Source organism: Petaurus breviceps, unplaced genomic scaffold (genome assembly GCF_028583685.1).
Source record: "Petaurus breviceps papuanus isolate PSGF00001 unplaced genomic scaffold, PetGlider_PUasm1.0 154, whole genome shotgun sequence".
NCBI lineage: Eukaryota > Metazoa > Chordata > Mammalia > Diprotodontia > Petauridae > Petaurus > Petaurus breviceps.
In genome coordinates, this window is record NW_027185715.1 from 14,816,383 (window position 1) to 14,839,857 (window position 23,475).

The 23,475-nt window shown below is 39.0% G+C and overlaps 1 protein-coding gene across 1 annotated transcript; it reads right to left on the reverse strand.

Moving 5' to 3' along the window:
• Positions 1-1,890: 1,890 nt before the first annotated feature.
• Positions 1,891-19,537, reverse strand: IL26 (interleukin 26). The gene is made up of 5 exons (XM_069081743.1): positions 19,331-19,537; positions 19,136-19,192; positions 18,794-18,928; positions 2,210-2,275; positions 1,891-2,126 (listed from the first exon to the last, which is right to left on the reverse strand). The coding sequence occupies exons 1-5, from the start codon at positions 19,499-19,501 to the stop codon at positions 2,040-2,042; spliced, it is 516 nt and encodes a 171-aa protein (XP_068937844.1). The 5' UTR covers positions 19,502-19,537; the 3' UTR covers positions 1,891-2,039.
• Positions 19,538-23,475: the final 3,938 nt, after the last annotated feature.

A 23,475-nucleotide genomic window follows, 5' to 3' on the forward strand; every position in this document is an offset into this window, starting at 1 on the left:
AAGATTGTGCAGAAGACTATAACCATGAGGTAATCTGGGGGACGGGAGCTGAGTTCACTAATGAAGGGTCAGAATTTTCCCAATGGCAGCTTCTACTGTGAGTGCCCAGGTTGTTGGTGGTGGCAGTAGCGATGGTGGTGATCATTCTCAAATAAGATCAATGATCTCACTAGTGTGATGCCTTGACTTATGTGTGAATTGAATTTGAGTACGGCAGTGGTATCCATGTAGCAGTTAAATTATCCCTTCCCAGCGGGTTGTATTTGTGTTAACAAACACCTTATGGGGTGGCTAGGTGGCACAGTGAATAGAGCACTGGCCCTGGAGTCAGGAGGATCTGAGTTCAAGTCTGGCCTCAGATACCACACACAAAAAAACTAGCCGTGTGACCTTGGGCAAGTCTCTTAACCCCAATTGCCCTACCTTCCCCCCTCCAAAAAAATAAAATAAATTTTTAAAAATAAGATTCAAAAAAATGCACATTTTGAAAAAAACACCTTATTTAACATGTGAATGTTCTCTAGCATAGCTAAACCTATGGTGATCCACATATTAGCTAGAGCAGTAATAGAAAGAACCTCGGATGTAAAAAGATCTCACTCACCTCTACTGTCAACCCTGTTTCAATTTGGACAAAACATCGAGCTTAAGAAACTCTATATTTTCTTATCTGTGAATTGTGAATACTTGTACTATCTCCCTCACAGGGTTATTTTGAAAGAATGTATTTAAAGTGTTCTGTAACCATCAAGTATTCCACAAATGTACTCTGTTAGCATAGTCCTGGTAATCATATTGCCTATATCTAGCTAAGATAATGAGATTTTTAACTGAGGAAAAAGAAAGGAGGGAGAAGTCTGGAGGCCCAGTTGAAGTGGCAGGCTGAGGGCATCAGGAGGTCTTCCACTTGGAATGGGGGAAAGGGGAGGATATACCAGAACACAAGAGAGGATGAAGAGTCATGATGGGGGATTACCTGAGGCCCTTGAGCCAGCCAATGTCCAGATACTGCCTTAGGCCTACTGTCCTGTAAGTTATCTATTCCCAACATGCTATTGAGGGTGTTGTGTAAATTGAAACAATAGTAACCCTACAGAAAATGTCTTTGTGATTTCAGTGTCACTTAAAAATCCCACGTTAGGCAGTTTGACCAAAGGAATAAAGAATTTGGTCATAGTCTTCAAGTTTGCCACAAGAGAATTTCCTTTAGCTCTTACGTGTACAAAATGCAAAAGCCTTGGTTATATTTAGTATCATTTTTGATGATAAGGTCTTTGAGACTAAGCTTACCTGATAAACCCATTTCCCATCCATCTCTGAAAGCAATCATCACACTCCAGGGCCATTAGCTCCCCCTGATTATCACATGATTTGCTAAACTTTATAATCATACTGAAATTCTAGCATGTTTTCATGGACATCTCTCCATGGAAACGGAGCAGACATTTAATTGCTTTAAACATGGCTCTGTAGCTAGAATGGTAAAATGAAGGTTGGTCATATTTACCAACTCTCCACCAAAAGAGTTATTAATGCTGGTGTGCCTCCCATTTGAACCAGCCCTGTTCACGTAATATTAGAGTGTGAGTTTTCTCAGTGTGTTGTTTTCCTTTCCACATAATCTGAAATGTTTATTCCTATTTTTGTCTTCAAATGAAAGTCCTGCAATGAAATTTGCATTTATATAGCACTCTTAAAATATAAACAATAATTGTTTTTTTAAAAAAGACCTTCATTTGGAGCTCAAAATTTTGAAAACAAATAATGAAAATTGTTTTTACATGTAATTGGGGAAAAATAAAATCAATAATAAATCATTTTAAAACCTTCATAGTTAGTGATAACAGAAAGATGTCAATGGGAGCATCTTCAAATCTTTATTCACCCAGACCATTGATGTTAAAGCTAACTTTCTCTCAATATTGAGTGCACACACATACACAAAAAAATTTCAACTAAATTAGAGAAAGGCGCTTTTATATATAAATTCATTCCACTGGTACTTGTCAGTGCATTTTAAAGATAATGTCCATGGTCTCTTATTTAATACCATCTAGGTAATTTTTTATCCAGGGAAAAAGGATATCAAGTTCACTGATGGCTTTGTAGACTCCCTTGTTTCCAATCTGCAGATAAGGTTATTACGTTAAATGAGGAAGTGATTCATGTTCACAAAACAAAGTCTACTGGCAATCGTGGACACACTTACCTTGTAAAATACTGTCTTAAGCCTGGTAATGGACTTCATCTCCCCAGTGTTCGGAGCACATGGAAACTGAGAAGGCAACCAGAATGCAGATAACTCTTGTTAAAGAGGACTTGCAAATCCCAGAGGAAGTGAGAAATTGAGACTCAACCCCAGTGTTGAGTGTCATCTATTTGGCTCAGTGGATAAAGTAGTGGACCTGGAGTCAAGAAGTTGTCATTGGTGTCTGGTTGTTGCAGTCATATCCAACTGTACACAACCTGATTTGGGGTTTTCTTGGCAGAGTGGTTTGCCATTTCCTTCTCCAGCTCATTTTACAGATGAGGAAACTGAGGCAAACAAGATTAAGTGACTTTCCTAGGGTCGCACAGCTAGTTGGTATCTAAAGTCAGGTTTGAACTCAGAAAGATGAGTCTTCTTGATTCCGGACCAACACTCTATCCACTGTGCCACTAGAGAAGGGAGGGAGGGAGAGAGGAAAAAAAGGAAGGAAGGAAGGAAGGAAGGAAGGAAGGAAGGAAGGAAGGAAGGAAGGAAGGAAGGAAGGAAGGAAGGAGGGAGGGAGGGAGGGAAGGAAGGAAGGAGGGAAGGAGGGAAGGAGGGAAGGAAGGAAGGAAGGAAGGAAGGAAGGAAGGAAGGAAGGAAGGAAGGAAGGAAGGAAGGAGGGAAGGAAGGAAGGAGGGAAGGAAGGAGGGAGGGAGGGAAGGAGGGAGGGAAGGAAGGAAGGAAGGAAGGAAGGAAGGAAGGAAGGAAGGAAGGAAGGAAGGAAGGAAGGGAGAAAAGAAAAGAAGGAGGGAGGAAAGAAAGGAAGGAAGGAAGCAAGGAAGGAAGGAAGGAAGAAAGGAAGGAAGAAGGAAGGGAGGGAGAGACAGAAGGGGAGAGAAGGAGGAAATGATCAACACACACACACACACACACACACACACACACACACACACACTGTGGGAACTTGATCATCCAAACCCAATCTACCATCCATATCCTTTCAACAAGAGACTCCATTACTGGCTTATACCCCAAGAAAGCACTGGATAAAAGAAAGTCCCCATAAAAACCAAAAAATATTTATAATCCCATTTTTTGGGGATAGCAAAGAATTGGAACCAAAGTTGATGCCTATTGATTAAGGAATGGCTAAACCAAGTCTGGTACATGAATGTAACGGAATATTACTGTGCTGTAACAAATTACATACGTGATGAAGATCTGCATGAACTGCTTCAGAGTAAAATAAGCACAAGAAAACAAAATCCCCAGGGGGTAAAGGAATGTGAATGAAAGAACAACAGCACACTAAAAAGTCAAAAGTGAATGTAACAAAATTAGAAGCAGGACTCCAATGAGGAAACAGTGTGACAGCCCAAACCCACCCTTTCACAGAGGTGGGAGGTCCACAGGTGTTACTTATTGCATGTGTTTTCAGACTTTTTTTTTGTTTGTTTTTAAAGCAATCAGGGTTAAGTAACTTGCTCAAGGTCACACGGCCAGTTATTTCTGGGTGTGGTGCTGAGTATCTGAGCCCGGATTGTGTTTTCAGACTTTTTAACCATCGATAAGTTACGCTGGAGGATTTTCCTCCTTTAAAAATTACTATTTGTTAGATGGGATGGCTATCAGGGAGGGGAAGGGGAAAGGACACTGGGGATAGCTATGATGATGTAAGAAACAGACGGGATCAATAAAAACGTACAGAACAAATAAAGAAAAATCCAATCTGCTTTTCCTATTCCTCAGGTATGAGCGGGATCCTAGATACAAGGATCTAAGACAAAGGACCAAAAGGAAAAAAATAAACATGATACCATATGTCATATAAATGCGATACAAAACTATATCTTAGTCATTTAGATTTTAGTAAGGAAAATATTTAGGGAAAAAATGAGAGAAGTAGAATAAATAGCAGAAGGCCAATCATGGAACATTAGAGGTTGAAGGGACCTTTGATCTCAACTGGTTCAATCCTCCAGATTTTAATTTTATCCAGAGATAAACCCAGCCCTGGAGAGGTTAAGTGATTTGCCTAAGGTCACAAATCCATCGAATGGCAGACTGAGGTCTCAAATCTGCTCCTTTAGACTCTAAATCCAGGAATCTCGTCATTCCACTCTAGCGAGTGCCAATGGATGGAGGTCCACACTTGCTCCATTGTCCAAGGCTCTGTTTCTGAACTTTGACTATAAGGTTTGTGATTCCTTCCAACATGATATGTATGAGCGATATTAGCAAGAGTGCCCTTTTTTTCCTGAAACTTTGAATGCCTCTGATCCACATTGACTATGTGACCATGGTCAAGTCACCCAACCCCTCGATGCTCTAGGACACTCTCAAAAACCATGAATGGACTGGTTTGCACTGGTAGGGAGAATTTCCTCACTCAGGAGTTCCTTATATCAATGAAGGATATCAATCAATGAAGGATATCAATGTACCATGTCCATTCTTGAAGGTAACCATTGAAACACAGAATCATCTTCAGCCTACCAAAACTCCAGTCCTGCTTCTCTGATGGCCCAATGGAAATCTCTACCTGGATGTCCCATAAGCATCTCAAATTCAACATGTCCAACATGGATTGCATATTTCCTGAGAAACCTATCATACCTCATCCAGTCTTCCCTATTTCTGTTGAGGACACCGTCATCTTTCCATCACCACTGGTTTCAACCTTGGAATCATCTTTGACTCTCACTTTTTTTCACCCTCCATATCCAAGCAATTACCAAGTTTTGCTAATTCTATGTGCACAACATATTGGCATACATCCACTTCTCTCCAAAACCCTAGTTTTTATCCTCATCATCCCTTGCCTGGACTAATATAATGACCTCCTAAATGTTCTCCATTTTTCTAGTTTCTTGACTCTCCAATCCTTCTTCCACACAGCTGCCCAATCAACATTCCTAAAGCACAGAGTGACCATTTCACTATCACTCCCATATTCAAATATCTTCAATGACTCCCTATTACCTCTAGATAAAATATAAAACTCTTACCCGTGCCTTCAACATTTGCAGTCATTTGTGATATGACTCATACTTATCTCTTTTAATTCACTTCACACACCTTCTGCTCCCAGCAAACTGTCTTATCGCTATTCAACATATATAATAACTGACATTTATATATCACCTACCATGCCCCACTCATCAGGCTAAATACTTTACAAATTTTATCTCATTTGATCCTCACAACAACCCTGGGAGATAGATGCTATTATTACTCCCACTTTATGGTTGAGGAAATTGGGGCAAACAGGGTTAAGTGACTTTACCAGAGTCTCATAGCTTGTGAGTGTTCGAGGCTGGATTTGAACCTGACTCCAGGCCCAATGTTCTATCCGCTGAGTCATCTAACACTCCTTCTCCTGCCTTTACTAAGTGCCTGGAATGCCCTACATCAGTGGTGTCAAACTCAGGTAGAAATGGCGGCCACTAAACTACACACAAGAATCCCTACAGGTCACATGTTGACTTGGAAAACCACATATTAACATTTTCACATTCTATAATATTTTTATTTTTTTAACTGCTTCTCAATGACATTTTAATCTAGTTGGGCTACACTTGAGGGCCACATGTGGTGCCTAGGACATAAGTTTGACACCTCTGTCCTAGGCAATCTAGTTGTCATTGTCATCATTGTGGGGTGTGTCTTTCATTTTCGAAGAGGATCATGGCATCATGACTTGCAGTTGACTTTGATTTGAGTGAAAGACAGCTGTGCAAATTTGAGTCCCGAAAATCCCATCTTGAACTCTCTTTGAATTTGTCCACTTGAACTGGCTTCTCATGCCCAAATCTGTTACCCTCAACCTAGCATAGGCAATCTAGTAAAAATATACAGAACTAGAGCTAGAAGGAAAAAAAAAAAAGAAGAAGAAAATCCCAATGTGATCCTGCCAGGAAGTAACGAGAATAGCTTACGTTTCTCCGACCCTTTAAAGTTTACAAAACATTTTCATCACAACTTACCTGTCTTGTGGGGTAGGTATTCTACATATCGTTTCATTTTAAAGATAAGGGAAATAAACCTTCAATGGGATAAAGTGCCATGTCAATGTCACACTTTTTAATCTGCAGAACTAAGATTTAAATCTAGGTCTTGTAATTCTAAGCCCAAGCCTTTTTTCAATAAATCAAGTTACCCTAGTATATCTGCTGAACAATCAATCAGTGGTTGGGGGGGGGGGATTATTAGGCTCCATTAGCAGAAAAAGATGAGAAGAATACTTTCCTTACATTTATCCAATAAAATTCTCCAAATTTTAGCAGGTGCTCCAAGAAATTTTCAGGGCATCAGTTACTTTCTAATGACTCCTGGAGAAAATAGAGCTGTATATAGACTACTTAAGGCTAATGCATTCTGGTTCTCCTTGATGGCCTTACCTTGTTTGATATATGGGAAAAATGTGTAAAAAGACTACTGAATGTGGTGAATGGACTGGAGACTGCTCGTCTCAGGCTGTCCACTGACAAGTGTTAGTTTTGTTGAGTTTGTGAAAGTCTTACCTTTTTTTGTTGTTCAGTCATGTCAGACTCTTTGTGACTCCATTTGGGGTTTCCTTGGCAGAGATACTGGAGTGTTTTGCCATTTCCTTCTCTAGCTCATTTGACACATGAGGAAACTGAGGCAAGCAATGTTAAGTGACTTGCCCAAAGTCACAGCTTGACAGGAAGACAGCTCTTCCTGACTCCAAGCCCAGTGTTCTCCAAGCCCACTATGCCACCTAGATCCACTCTATGGTCTTATCTCTATAGAACTTTCAACTGTGCTATGATTTGTAGGATACCCAACCTGGTACCTGATTAGTGTGTATGAACCAACTTTGCAAAGAGAGAAGTGCTGACTGCCTGGCCACATCCAAAGTATTATAGTGACAAAGCTCAGCGGCAAGAGATAGAAAGAGAAATTACATTTAATATAACGATAACTACAGACAATATAAAATACGTGAGAGTCTACCTGCCAAGACAAATCCAGAAACTATATGAACACAACTACAAAACACTTTTCATACAAATAAAGTCAGACCTAAAAAATTGGAAAAATATCAATTGTGGGGCAGCTAAGTGGTGCAGTGAATAGAGTACCGGCCCTTGGAGTCAGGAGGACCTGAGTTCAAATTCGACCCCAGACAATACTTATTAGCCTTGTCACCTTGGACAAGTCACTTAACCCCAATTGCCCTGTCCTCTCCCCTCTAAAAAGCAAAAAAAAAAAATTTCTCATGGGTAAGCTGAGCCAATATAATAAGAATTATAATGAATTGAAGACTTTTCTGTGTCTCACCTTCAAAGATAGGAATAAACACTGGATGTTATTTCTTTGATATAAAAAACTCGTCGGTGAAGAAATTCCCTCTACAGGAGCGGCTAGGTGGCTCAATGAATAGAGTACCAGCCCTGGAGTCAGGAGGACCTGAGTTCAAATCCAGCCTCAGACACTTAACACAAAAAATTAGCCATGTAACCTTAGGCAAGTCACTTAACCACAACTGCCCTGCCTTCCCCCTCCAAAAATCAGAAAAAGAAAAAGAAATCCCTTCTACAATGCAGTTTATAACCTTAGCTACCATTTACAACCTACAGCATTGAGAAGTTATGTGACTTGACCAAGGTCACATAGCCAGTGTGGGTCAGAGACAGGAGTCAAATGCTGATCTCCATACCTCCTAGGGCCAGTTTTCTATTTGCAATAGAGAGTTACATTCCAAGCTTCAGGGAAAAAAAAAAAACATGACAATTGTTAAAATCGATAAAATCAATAATCTCACTCATAATCGATAATGTGTTGAGAAGGAGTCACAAACAGGATAGTTGGAGGGCAATTCAGACTGGACAAAGAAAGAGAGAGTGGACTTAATCCCTTGGTACTGTGTGGAGCTTGATTGAGAAAAAGATGTAGGTGTGTCTAATTAATTCACACATCCAAGAGCTCGTGCATGCGCACACACACATACACACACACACCCACACACACACACATACAGGTGTAGCTTTTGCTGATCCAAACAAGCCTTATTTTTTTCTCCAAAATTACAGGCTGGCTACATCACAGATTTAAAGCTTGAAAGAGTCATCTGGTCCAAACCCCTCTCTTTACAGATGACAAAACTATGTCTGAGAAAGGTTTAATGATTTTTTTTTTTTTGGTCATAGAAGGAAGAAGGATCAGAGACATGATTTGAATCCAAGTTCTCTAATTCTGTTCTTGGGCCAGCTGGGTGGAGCAGTGGATAGAACATGGTCAGGAGGACTTGAATTCCAATTTTCCCTCAGACACTTACTAGCTGTATGACCTTAGGCAAGTCACTTAACCCTGTTTGCCTCAGTTTCCTCATGTGTAAAATGAACTGGAGAAGGAAATGGCAAACCACTCCAGTATCTTTGCTAAGAAAACCCTATGGACAAATCCATGGGGTCACAAAGAGTCAGACATGACTGAACAACAACTCCAATTCCAAATCCATCTTTCTTTCAATAATACCACGGCACTCCCCAGGGGGAAATTTCATATCAGAAAAGTGATGGCTACTGGGAACTTGCTATATTTTCTATCCAAGGAAAATCACTGACCATGAGACCCATTATCCTACTCACAAATTAGAGTTTAAGACTCCGAAGTGTGATACCAGTAAAAAGCTTATGAGACTTCACGCATAGAGTACAATTCCAGATGTAGACAAACAACCGATTGACTTCTATCTTAAAACTATTACTATTCATCCTTTATTCTAGAAGAAGACCATGACATCAAGAAGGTGATACCATGACATGCAATGTGAATTGGATTTAAGTGAGGGAGGGCTGTGCAAAGTCACCAGCCTCACTTTCTCCTCTAGAACCATCTGGGTCCAGTGGCAGATATAGATCAGGACAACGGGAGATGGCCCAGGATGCATTGAGTGATCTTGGCCTTTTCAAGCCAAGGTCTTTAACAGGTCTCAGTTTGACTAAGACAATGTCTATTCAGCAATTAAGGCTTAATAAGAAATGAGGCGAAGAATGGCCTCTTTTTTAAAAAATTGATCTGAGAAGGGAAGATTCTCAGGGTTTCTGGCCAAAACAGAAACAACTGCTGTTTACATTCATCCTGAGCTAATGGGGGCCCAAACAATGAAGAAACGTCAAGTTGGATGATATCAGACAAAGCTAGAAAACCAAGCTTGATAATTAGGTTATTGTGTGGTCATTCAGTGGTGTCTCCTCCTGACTCCATGGACCACATCCGTGGGGTTTTCTTGGCAAAAATATTGGGGTGGTTTACCATTTGCTTCTCCAGTGCATCCCCCTATCTTGCAGACGAGGAACTGATACATATAGGGGTTACGTGACTTGGCCAGTGTCACACAGTCAGCAAATGTCCAAGCCTGGGTTTGAACTCAGATCTCCAAGACCAATGTTCTATCCATTACACCACCTAACTTCCCCTTGACGACTATGAGACAATGTACATTGGAAATGGGGGTAAATTGAATAAACCAGAAAGGATGCATACTTCAGACACCCTGTTTTGTAGGCTTCATACATCAGAGCCCTCTCCATAGAGGAGGTAAAGGTAGATTTATATCCAAGGTTGGGTGACTGGCGCTACATCTCAGAATTCTGTAGGTGCCAAAATTTAATGTGCACTCTTAGTGCTTGCAGCTTATTTCAGTAGTTTAGATACTACTAAACTTAGTATCTAATCAGCAAGAATAATTAATTCAAACTATTTCTTTCACCTCTTCCCTCTTCTCTGACTATATTTCTGGTGAGCTCCACCCCAGCTTAGACCCTTCCTCATCCCTCCCTAGTAGTGGTCTCACAGTATCCTGAAGCCTCCTTCCCCTGCTCCCAACCCACACTTAGCAATGAATAAAAATCACTAGTTATTAGTTTTAGCAAAGGCAAATTATGACTTAAAGGGAGAAGGGCATGCTACAAAAGAAAGTATATCAGAAGAACTGGGACTTACCTCTGCAATTATCTTCAGGGGAAATAAAATTCCTAACTCTGAGGTAGTCTTAATACCCAAGTTCATTAGATATGACTACTGGTAGGCTCAGGGGTAGGGTGGTGATATATAAGAAATAGCACGGTCACAAAAGAGCTTGATATGCTTCTCCTAAGGTCAAGCTACTCCCAGAAGAATGACCAAAAGGTTAACTTACCATGATAATATGGTTAAAGTACCAGGAATCCACCATGAAATTTTTTTTTAATCTTGATTGAGAATGATCAGCCCATTTTAAAGTAAAGGATAAACCAATTAGCTCAATCCAGATAGTCCAGACTGGACCAATTCCAAATTGGCAGGAGGAAGAAAAAACATTCTTGGGTGAAAGATACCATTTTCTTTTAGGGCAGTGAGAGAGAAAAAGAAGGTGGCATGTGGTACCAGCCTAGACAGGATCATGGGCCTTAGTTAAGGACTAGATCCAAAGCTTAAACTCCATGGCAGGAGAAGACTTTCTATTTTTCTACTTTCTTCTGTCTATGGAACCACCAGTATGGCAATTCTCCATCAAAGTCTATCAGCAACTCATCTACATATTAGAATTTCTGAGCCACTGTAAAGTTCAGTGACATGTTCAGGGACTCACAGGATGCTGTCAAAGAAGAGACATGAACTCAGGGCTTCTTGGCTTCAACACTGACCCTATATGCCATACTGCATCTCATACACACTTTCAATTCCCTTACCCTGGTGTATTTTTTCTGAACTTGTATATTCTTCCATTCCCTACACATACATTCTGGAAAACTCAATCTTATGGACTAGGTATATATGTGTGTGTATACACATATATAATATACACATGCATACATGCACACATGTATACACATATATAATATACACATGCATACATATACACACATATAGCAGCACAGAAATAGGAAGAGAAAAAAATTGCAATATGAACTGGAAAGTATAGCAACATGGAAATAAGAAGAGAAAAAAGCAATGAGTGAAGGGGAATTTCTCCCGAGTAATTAATATTCTACATAAGGAGCACACAAGCAAACGATCATCCCCTCCTTTGAATTTTGTAGCTAAGAGGAAAATGAGATAGAGTTGCTTTCATTATTATTTTTCCTTCATCAGCCAAACCATTCGCAGTCACTATCATTCCAAACAATAAACATAATCCAATCTTATTAGCCCATCTGCAGGTGATGTTACAATTGTCTTATCAAACCCACCACAAGAGAGGCAAACTCTTATATTTTATTTACCAGCAAGCACCTGGCTTCAGAATAAATTACACAAGTCTATTCAATTTAATAAACATTTACTTAATCACCTATCATGTCCAAAGGGCTGCAGTACTTACCAGCTGAGCTACCCTGGGTAAGTCACTTAACTCTATCCGCCTTATTTGAATTATAATTACACCTTTCCCAGGGTTGATACAAAGAACAAAATGAGATAATATTTTTAAAGAAGATCAAAATAGTCTGTTATAAATACCCAAGTTAACTTTAAAGGACACATGAAGAAAAACATTATGTGCATCCAGAGAAAGAGCTGAGAAATAGAAGTATGTACAGAATAATTTAACATGAGTATACATATATGTGTATATATACATATGTGTGCATGTATGTATTTTTGTCTAAGCCATCTCTAAGGCCAGAAGAAGAAAGGAATTTACTTTATACTTTTGTTGTATGTTTGAAAGGAATAATAAGTTATGTATAGTAGATTTGCAGTTTCACATACAATCATCTTTTTTTTGTACTATATTATAGAAATGCTTGTTTTATTTATGAAATAATATTTATGAAATTCTTTTAAAAACAGTATTTAAAATACCCTCCCAGGAAGCTAGGTGACGCAGTGAGTAGAGTAACGGCCCTGTAGTCAGGAGGACCTGAGTTCAAATCCTGACTCAGACACTTAACACAAAAACTAGCCACGTGACCTTGGGAAAGTCACTTAACCCCAATTGCCCTCTAAAAAAAATACCCTCCCTACCCTCATCAATGACATAATTTATAGTAGTAGAAGTACATGGTAGGGCTGTAGAGACACACATGAGAATGTTTCCCTATTTCATTATGTCAATTCTTTAAGTCTTGATTTTCTGATACTGAAAAAAAACCAAACCACATCATCACCTGGTGGCCAGTGCTCTGATGACAAGCCTTGACTAGCTTGGGTGTCACTTGACAGATAAACAGTACAAAGCCAGAGCCTTGTATATAGTCAAAGCCTTTCCAGATGAATAAGACCTATCTATCAGAGTGCAAAGTTAGCACTCTGCTGGTATAGCTTGGTCTGAGGGTCACCTCCATGTCACATTTGGGCATTGGAGTAGAAATTTAGTGGAGAATTCTGGAACTGATAGGAATAAATATGCAGTCACACAAGATACACACACACACACACACACAGCTCCCCCTTCTGTTTTTAGCTTCCTTTTATGCATTTTTTTCCTCCTTTAGAACGAAGGTTCTGGGAGGTCTGGGACTAACTTTCTTTCTGTAGACAATTGTATTCCTAGAGCTTAGTATAGCATCTAATACATAATAAATGTTTATTGACTAACTAATCAATGCATCTTCTTTAATACAACCCTACCATGTACTTCTACTATTATAAATTATGCAATTTCTGAGGGTATGGAGGGTATTTTTTTTTTAGAGGGCAATTGGGGTTAAGTGACTTGCCCAAGGTCACATGGCTAGTTTTTGTGTTAAGTGTCTGAGGCAGGATTTGAACTCAGGTCCTCCTGACTACAGGGCCAGTGCTCTACTCACTGTGCCACCTAGCCTCCCAGGAGGGTATTTTTAAATACTGTTTTTAATATAATTTATTTTTAATTTAATCAATTTAATATCTCATTGACCATGGAAAACTACATACAATTATTTTATAGATTTGGATATACATTTAGATATACATTAGTTTTAAATTTATAGATATACAATTATTTTATAGATTTAGAAAATGCCTCTTACTTGGGAAACTATATGTCATGGCTAGCAAAGTTTCTGAAAATTAAGACGTTTATATTATTCTTTTTTAAGTTATTCATTTAGAACTATTCAAATTCATATTCACAAATAGGTTTTTTAAAAACATTGTACATACATTATTGGGCAGTTGGGTGATGGAGTGGATAGAGTGACAGTCCTGGAATCAGGAAGACCTGAGTTCAAATTCAACCTAAGACGTGTAATAGCAGTGTGACCCTAGGCAAGTCACTTAACCCTGTTTGCCTCAGTTTCCTCATCTGTAAAATGAACTGGAGAAGGAAATGGCAAACCACTCCAGTATCTTTGCCAAGAAAATCCCAAATGGGATCACAAATCAGACACAACTGAACAACTACCTAACACACGTTATTTTGTTGGTGATGTCAAAATGACTAGAATGTATGACAGACACAAAAGTCAATAGTAGTTGGGTCTTTAAACTATCAAATTCCTCCTAAAATCATAATCTTAAAATAACACAAACACCTAAAATCAGAAAATTAAAGGTAATCTACATCCTGTAAACACCATAAACTATAGTGTAAGCAGGGTAGAAGAGGTCGGGATTGAACCTATGATTTCACTGGCATGGGAAATATCTGAATGAGGAAATTCTCCACCAATGCAGATTGGAACCTTTCCTGCAATTTATGGTCTTCTGTGAACTTGGTTTTTAAAAATATTTTGATAACTAAATTTCAATAGAATTTCTTTCCTCTGCAAATTCTACATTTTTTAAATATTTAAAAACATTTTTTTCCTCAAAGGTGTCCATAGGCTTCACGAGGCTACCAGCAGGGCCCATAATACCAAAGAGGTCAAGGGCCCACAAGCTGTGACTTTCCTAAGGTGACACCATCAGTATGTCACAGGGAGGACTTGAAGTCAGGTCTTCTGCCTCCTAGGACAGGTCTCTATACATTATGTCAAGACATAAAATAATATATCTATTTTCTTATCGTAATATTCGATATTTTCTTTTTGACCTTATATATTTTGATTTTGATATTTGATATTAGTTCTAGGTTGGTTCAGAGAACAGAGAATGGACCTGGAGTCAGGACCCGAGTTTGAATCTGGCTTCAGACACTTACAAGCTGTGTGATCCTGAGAAAGCCACTCAACTCTGCCTGCCTCAGTCTCTTTATCTGTAAAATGAGAATAATAAAATACCTACCTCCAAGAGTTGTTATGAAGAACACATGAGATATTTTTAAGTGTTTTGCAAGACTTAAAGTGATTTATGAGTGCTTTGCTATTCATTCATTCAATCATGTTTAACTCTTCTTGGCCCTGTAGACCACAGCACACCAGTACTGTTCATTGGGTTTTCTTGGCAATGATACTGGAGTGGTTTGCCATTTTTCTTCTCTAGGAGATTAAGGCAAACATAGGTTAAGTGACTTGCCCAGGGTCACACAGCTAGTCTGAAGCCAGATTTGACTTTGGTCTTCGTGACTCCAGACTCAGAACTCTATCCACTGGGCCACCTAGCTCATATAACCACATCTTATAAGTGCCAACTATCATTATTAAAAGTACAAAATGACACTGGTGTGGGTTTTCCCACTATCGAGCCCATTGGAACCCTATTAATCTTAGTACACAGTCTCTTAAGTGTCTGTAGTCAAAATAATTCATCATCTGGTAGCCAGGCTTCTGGAGGTTGGCTGGAATGAATCTAAAACATCATTTATCCAGTCTATCCCTTTCATTTTACAAATGAGAAAACTGAAGCCCAAAGAGATGAATTTATTTGCCCTAGATAATTTATCACATAGCTAATTCATATCACATTTGAGATCAGAACATGAATCTTCTGGGTCTCCCCCCTCCACCCCCCAATATTGTGCTATTTCTTGGCCCACCCTCCTCCCTTCTCCTTGTTCTCCTCTCTCTGTCTCTGTCTCTCTCTGTCTCTGTCTCTCTCTCTCTGTCTCTCTCTGTCTCTGTCTCTCTGTCTCTCTCTGTCTCTGTCTCTCTCTCTCTCTCTCTGTCTCTCTCTGTCTCTCTTTCTCTCTCTGTCTCTCTCTCTCTCTCCCTCTCTCCCTCTCTTTCAGCAATCTTCCAAAAAACTCCCTTTGTAGGAGGAAACTTCATACTACAGCCCTGATTTCCAGTCATCCTGATCTATATCTGGCCACTGGACCCATATAGCTCCAGAGGAGAAAGTGAGGCTGGTGACTTTGCACAGCCCTTCCTCACTTAAATCCAATTCACTTGCAAGTCATGGCATCACATCCCTGATGTCACGGTCCTCTTTGAGAACAGACAAACAACCAAGACAAGCTACATCTTGATACTCAGTAAAACTTAGTAATTCCAATGTTCAACTAATGGTTATGATATCACCAAAGAGACTGTGGGATAGTTAAAGATTAGCCAGCAGGAAAAATGTCATTTCAGAGACAACACAGAGTAGTGTATGGAGGAGCAGACTTGGAGTGGGAGAGATCTGAGTTCAAATCCCACCCCATCACACACTGACCATATAACCAAGTCTGAGCAAATAAATCATTAATATCTCTAAAAAGAGGGATTGGATTCAGTAATCTCTCAAATCCCTCTGGCTCTCAATTTATGGTCCTGTGAACCCATTTGACGTGAAAGACAAAAGTTAGGAAGTAGTGGATAGTTCTTTCTATAGAAAAGGGGAGAAAATGAATCTGTGTAAATTAAAATTTAACCATCAGGGGGAGCCAATGGCTTCACAAACCATAAAACCTAAAAACAGAAGGAAGAAGTAGCTCTTCATAATTATTAACTTAGAGCAGAGCCTGGACAAGACATTTGTCTTGTCAGGTTGAGGTCGACTTGAAAATGAAATTTCTCAGAAAAAAAAAATAAGGGAAGAAAAAAGTTCTTGGAAGCATAGTTTTCTGTGCCATCGAAACTGGAAGTTGACTGATATTTGAATTTTAACAGTCATATTTGACAAAGATAAGTAAACTAGCGACAAAAAGAAGAAAACTTCATTAAGGAAAAAATAAAGTGTAGGGATCCTATTACATTGATTGCTGCCCCATCCGCAGCATGTCAATACGTCTACCCCACATATGCTCAGAGTCTCATAATAGCCCCAAGGTGGGTTCTACAGGGTTATCATCCTCATTTTACAGATGAGGAAACTGAGGCTAAGAGAATCATAGAATTTTGGAGTTAGAAAGAACCCCATAGGTCATGTAGTCTAGCCCATGGCTGGACAAAACTTTATCTAGCGTATAAAGAGTAAGATGTTAGCCTACAAGCCCTGGTGCTAAAAGAGAGAGAAAATGTAGACTCGTTCAGCCCTCATATAACAGAATATTTATATTTTATATATTATTTATTATAATGTAAATATATATGTAAGTATATAAATAAGAATTATTAATATAATAATACAATTATTACAATTATCTGCAATCTTTCTCAAAATGACTTCATGGCAGTGGTAGAATACTATCTTTTTTTCTTCATTAAAGATCAGGACCCTTGGCCCACACAATCCCCCTTTTGTTCTTTATGAGGAGGTACCAGATTGGGGTAATAAGGGGGTTGTGAGCTGGCCAGCTGAGTTATTGTGACATGCTATGACCAACAAACATTATGAATAACATATAAAGATACCAAACCAAGGCAACTGAATTTGGGGACACTTGACTAGCCCATGCTTTGAATAGATCATGGAAGGTCCACAGAATTTAGAACTGGAAAGGGATTTTAGAGATTATTTACCCATTTTATGGATAAGAAAACTGAGACTCCAAAGATTAATTGAATTTGCCCAGAGTCACAAAGCTGGTAAGTATCTGATGATCATGTAGCTGGTGAATATTTAAGGCAAGATTTGAACTCAGAACTTCCTGATTCCAAGACCAACAATGTGTGCCATCGACCCCTTATCCTGTAGATGAGGGAATGGAGGTCCAGCCTCCTGCCACTTACACAGTTCGTCAGTTTCAGAATCAGGACTGGAACTCAGTATTCTTTCCAAGAAACTGTCAAGTGTCCTCAGCTTCTCTTACCTGATTCCCTTAGATTGTAAGCTCCTTGAGGGCAGGAACTGTCTTTTGCCTTTTTTTTTGGTATCCTTATCACTTAGCACAGTGCCTGGTACATAGTAGGCACTATTAAGTATTTATTGATTAATTGATTGATTTGCTGAGGCTTAAACTAAGCAGCAAGGGGAAAGAAATTCTAACTCTAAACAAACATCTCTCTTATTGAATGCAAAACGCATGAGGAGAGACATCTATCCCATTCAAGGTCCGGAAGTCAACACGGGAATAGAACAAGCACCTTTTTGTTGTCCCTGGCTTTACTGAAGAAAGTTCTAGGACAGAAGAAAAGCAGACTTCAATGTCTAACAGCACCATAAGCAGAAACTTAGCTCCATGTGAGCACGGAGGCATCTGTCCTCATCTAACATAATCCAATTCTTCTCTGTCGTCTTTCTCTTCCAGTGGATGCTTTTATAGGGTGGTCCTCCCTCTGACCTTTCAAATGTGAAGACACATTGGGCAGTGACCAGGGGGAAATATTAAAGTGATATTTTATTTATATATTACCTTTTTACTTGGCCCCCACATCGTTTTTTTTTACAATATAGAGACATAAAAATCAAGCAAATCACCAATACTGGGGAAGGGAGGGGAATAAGCAAAATCTCCTGACTTTTGCGTTTATAGATAAATAAATAAAGGGAAATTTAAAAAGACAAAAGTGTGATGATAAAAAAATATTTCATAGAATCAGAATATTTCAGAGATAGAGGTATCTTGGAGAATCACCTACTTCAACCCCAACATTTTTTTTTTAAGCATTTGGGGTTAAGTAACTTGCTCAAGGTTACAGGGCCAGTTATTTCTGGATGTGGTGCTGAGTATCTGAGCCCGGATTTGATCCAGGTCATCCTGACACTGGAGCCAGTGCTCTTACTCACTGAGCCACCTGGCTGCCCCTCAACCCCAACATTTTGCAGATGAGGACAGTATGGCCCAGAAATGGAAACTGACTCAGAGGATCTAGGATTTGGAATTGACCTCAGAAGTCATTAAGTCAAACGAACTCTTGCCTGAAGGATGAATCCTTTCTACCATATCCCCAGTGAATGACTGTCCCACCTTCATTTTAAAAATACTAGAGATGTAGTATGTCTCTAATGACAGTCATTTGGGAACAACTATAATTGTTAGGAAACTCTGGCTTAAGTCAAATTAAAATATGCTTTCCTGTAATTTCCATTCATTGGCCCTAGTTCTTCTCTCTGGGACTGTGCAGAATAGAATTTCATCTTCCAAATGACAGTCACCTTACTAACATTTGAACATTCAGAGATCATCTAAGTAGCCAATATTGTATCTATTTTTTTCACAGTTCTATGCAATACATTTCCATTTTCATACTTTTAAAGTGATATAAGATCATAGATTTTGGTAGAGTATTTTGGAAGGTATGGGTTATACACTGTTAGTTGATGTTATTACTAAGTTATACAATTATTAGCAGCTCTTATGGCCTTTGGTGTCAATCTGAAAAGCTTTTCATTTTGGAAACACCTTCCCAAATGGCTTTGCCCTCGACTTTGTTCTAAGTAAGGTCAAGAAGATTAAAATACTCATGTTTTGAAGAATATACTTACACAGTGATTGAGTTTCTTTCCAAAGCTACGAAAGTCCTCAATGAAGCCTATCTCTTTGTTTGATGGAAATGGAAGGTGCCCAAGAACGTCTTCCATGAAAAAGGAAAGCAGTTGCTCTCGAAATTGGCAGCTTTTCTGTAAACCAAGCAAATGGGGCATTGCATTAAGTTTACCACTGATGGCCAGTCTTTGCCCCTAGGTCACCCCTCCAATCAATACTTCACTGGGAGATTGAAGAATAGGACCAGTGACTGAACCCGCAGGATTGAGGGTTAGATGATCAATTCTGTAAACATCAACTGAGTAGAAAAATAAAATAAAGGGAAGGACTCCCAGGCTTACCATGAACAAACTTTTGCTTTTCTTTTTTAGCAATTTTGTGTTTTTGATGCCGTCTGCCTACAATGCAATAAATGGAGATTAGGCTGATTCATTATTATATATTATATAATAGTATTAGCCCAGTACACACCATGATGTCTGACACTTTGGAAATGCTCTGGGTCATCGTTCATTCAAGCAAAATTTAATACTTACTGGTACAGATGCTTTGAATCCCATGGCCTTGATGAAGAGGATGTCAACCGTTCTGGATAAGGTTTCTTTATGACAGCAGCCAGTGGTGGAACGAGGCGCTTTGCTTTCAACAATGACCAAAGGCAGAATGGTAAAAAGTAACCCAGAACTCAAAATATAATTCACTTGCATTTCCGCACTACCACCACCACCCCAACCCAAAACACACAAACGTACACTAGTCTTGTGTCACTCTTAACAGCCTGAATTATTTCAGGTTGGTTAGATGATAAAGGATAACCTACTTATGTGAACCCCCCAAGCTTCTCCAAAGAGATTTAGCTAGAGATAACTTTGAGCTCGTAAATAGGAAGATCACGCTCATTGCTCTCTCTATTTTTATACGACTTGTTTCAAAATTTAAAAAAAAATTGACCTCACCATGCATGGCAGTTAGGTAAAAGCCAACTCTAAATTTACTGGTAATGATCAGGCCATGGTTTCCACAAAATGAGGATTTTTAACGGCATTCTATAAAAGACGTCATTGCTGTAAAGGCCTCATATGCGTCACTCAAAAAAGAGTTAACCGAGGGGCCGCACGATGATCAAGAAATGCCACACACAAATCAGAGTTGACCAATTTAGACAATGACCTGAGAGTTTCCTTCTAACTCAAAGATTCTATAATTCTATGAACTATTACAAAGGGAAACCAGAAGGAATCTACTATTTGCAATCCCAAGTGACAAAACCCAAACAGCTTCACATTTCTCCCCTCTCCATATTCCAGGAGTATGGAATCTCAACTTTGGAAGGGACCTCAGAAACCATCAGGGGTATTTTTGCATTATTGACCTCTGGCAGTCTAATGAAGTCTTCTGACCGCTTCTCAAAATCATGTTATTAGAAATATTAAATCAAATATTGAGATTATTGAGGCTACTAGGTGGCACAGTGAGTAGAGCACCGGCCCTGGAGTCAGGAGGAACTCAGTTCAAATACGACCTCAGACACTTAACTCTGGCCATGTGACCTTGGGCAAGTCACTTAACCCCAAGCACCCTCCAAAAAGCAAAAAAAAAAAATCAAGATTATCAAGGAAACCAACCATATTGAAATAAAATTGCCAAAAACCAAATTTACAGACCCCAGCTTAAGAACTGCTGATCTACTCCAAACTGCACCGGAACAATATTCCTCTACAATGCTCTCAATAAAGATCTGTGCAATTTTTGCCAAGATACTTCGAAGACAATTCCAAAGGACCCATGATGAAAAATGCTATCCACTTGTAGAGAGAAAACTGTTGAACTCAGTGCAGATAGAAACATACATTGTTTTTTTCTCTTTTATTTTGCAGCATGGCTAATATGGAAATATGTTTTCTATAACTTTATATGTATGTTGTTGTTTGATTGGTTTTCAGGTGTGTCCAATCCTTCATGACCCCTTTTGGATGTTTGTTTTTTGGCAAAGATACTGGAGAAGTTTGCCATTTCCTTCTCCAACTCATTTTACAGATGAGGAAACTGAGGCAAACAGGGTGAAGTGACTTACCCAGGATCACATAGCTAGGAAGTGTCTGAGGTCAGATTTGAACTCAGGTCTTCCTGACTCCAGACCTAAGCACTCTATCCACTATGCCACCCCATTGCCCTCTTTACATGCATAATTGATATCATATTTCTGGCCTTCTCAATGAATGGGGGAGGCCTTGGAGGGAGGGAAAGAATTTGGAACTCAAAATTTTTTTAAATGAATGTTAAAAATAAATAGAAATTGCAAAAGAAGACCTCGAAGAGGAAGCGGTCCTTTCCTCTACTTTCCCAGATATCCATTCCACTTTGGGATCGTTCCAATTGTTTGGACATTTTTCCTTACATTCAAACAAAATCTATCTTTCTTTAACTTTTACCCATTACCCTTCGTTCTTGCCCCTGAGGTCAAGCCGTACAAAGATAAACTCTTTCTACAATAGCAGCCCTTCAAACACCCAAAGCCAACCATCAGACCCCTTACAATGATCTCTTTCCAAAGCTTAATCTTGTCAGTTCCTCCATCTGACACTACAAAGACGTAAGGACAGTCAAGGCGCTTTGCCATCCCCAGTGTTCTATTCTTTTCTAAAGAAAAGAGTTTTCGATTTTTTAGATGCCCCAAGCCCCTATGACCTAGCCAAAGAGAAATATTTCCTGCCCCAGTTAAAAAGGTGAAGAGGCCCTGAAACATAGGTACTTGAAATATGTTAGCATTTCTTTAGCCCTGGGGTAATAATTTGCAAATTAAGGGGGTTTTGTTCTTCTAGTTTTCTTTCTGATGTAAGGCCCAGAATTTTTCCCTAGCCCTCTCTCTGTACCACGAGAAACCTCTCTATCAATCAGTTTTTCCACTAATTCCTTCAACCAAATTATATCAAATATCACTAGGTTTAAAAAAACAACACTATACTAAAAGAGAGAGAGATGAATATGACATGGTCCTTGTTATCAAAGAAATTGTAATCTAAAAAGGGAAATAAGCAAGGACCTCTTTCAAGGTGATTAATTCAAAGAACAATATTCACGTGGTCATGTAAATTCTGGTGTGTTTGCTTTAAAAAGTCACAACACTCTCCAGCCATGTTGTGTAGACAAATGTATGCTAATCAATTAGCAGAAATTTTCTTCTCACGCTATTTCCTGGTAAATATTTCACAAGTAACAGATATATTTGGAATACTCAAACATATATTAAAGGTCAACATGAGTTTTCAGTTCCTCTGAGGAATGATTGAAGGAAATTATATTTAGCTTGAAATTTCAGGTGAAGCCTTAGTGGGAATGTCTTCCTTGTGCTCAAATAAGAAGATGCATTCACAGGATCACAGACTCTTTAGACAGGGCCTCAGTAGTTATTTTGAAGTTGTGTTCCAATTCTTCAGGACTCCATTTAAGGAGTTGGTTTGATTTGTTTTGTTTGTTTCCTTTGGTAAAGATACTGGAGTGGTTTGCCATTTCCTTCTCCAGCTCATTTTAAACTGAGAAAAACAAGGTAAAGTGACTTGCCCAGGGTCACACGGCTAGTTACCTAAGTGAACTTAGGAAGATGAGTCTTGGTGTCTTATAAAGTCATTCAATTTTCTTGCCCAATTCTAGTTGTTTTTTTTTTGGGGGGGGGTGCTTTTTGAAGAGGGGAAGGCAAGGCAATTGGGGTTAAGTGACTTGCCCAAGGTCACACAGCTGGTAAGTGTTCTCTGAGGCCTGATTTGAACTCAGATCCTCCTGACTCCAGGGCCAGTGCTCTATTCACTGTGCCACCTAGTTTTTAAAATTTAATTCTAAATTTTAAATTAAATTTTAATTTTAAATTTAAATTCTAGGTTTTTTTTTTTAAGTGTTCTTTATTTCAGGCAGAATTCATTACCTCAGGCACATTCCTCTCTCAGTAATCCATTTTAGTTCTTTCATTTGGGAGATTTTTTTCCTTTCAACAAGACTAAATTCAATTCTTTGTAACCTCCAATTCAATTAATTCAACAGACATTAATTTAGTGCATGCCATCTATATGGAAATCACTGGGGAAACAAAGGCCAAAAAAAGGCAAAATTCCTACCCTCAAGGAATTTACAGTCTACTAAAGGAAAGCATATGCACATGGATAAACTGACATTAGACAAATGCAAAGTAAAAGTCAGTAATTGCAGTGGAGGGGTGGGGAGGGACCTTTAACCATGGGGAGTGGTGAGAGTCAGAAAAGATCTATTGCAATAAAAAATGCTGAGCTTTGAATGAAGTGAGGTGAGAAGGAAATGCATTCACTGTGTAGGAGGAAAAGCTAAGTGAAGATATAGCGGTGGGAGGTTAGAAGTTAGAGGGTTAGAAGTGGAATACTGGGTATAAGCTGGGGTAGGCTGATAAGCAACCAGCTCTAGGTCTTTGGGGGAGTGGGTTGGGTGAGGGAGGGTAACGTACCTATGACACACTTTTAAGTTTAAATTGCCTCGTTAACATTTTCTCCAAAGCTTTCTGAAGTCTAGACAACAAAACAATCAAGCAAGCCATGATTTGCTGATTTCTGAAAATTTAACAAGTGGCTTTTGTGGGCTACCATGAGCTTGCTCCAGCAAAATACTGTATATAAGAAACAGAAAATGAACTAGTTTGAATGAAATATTGAGTAAATGA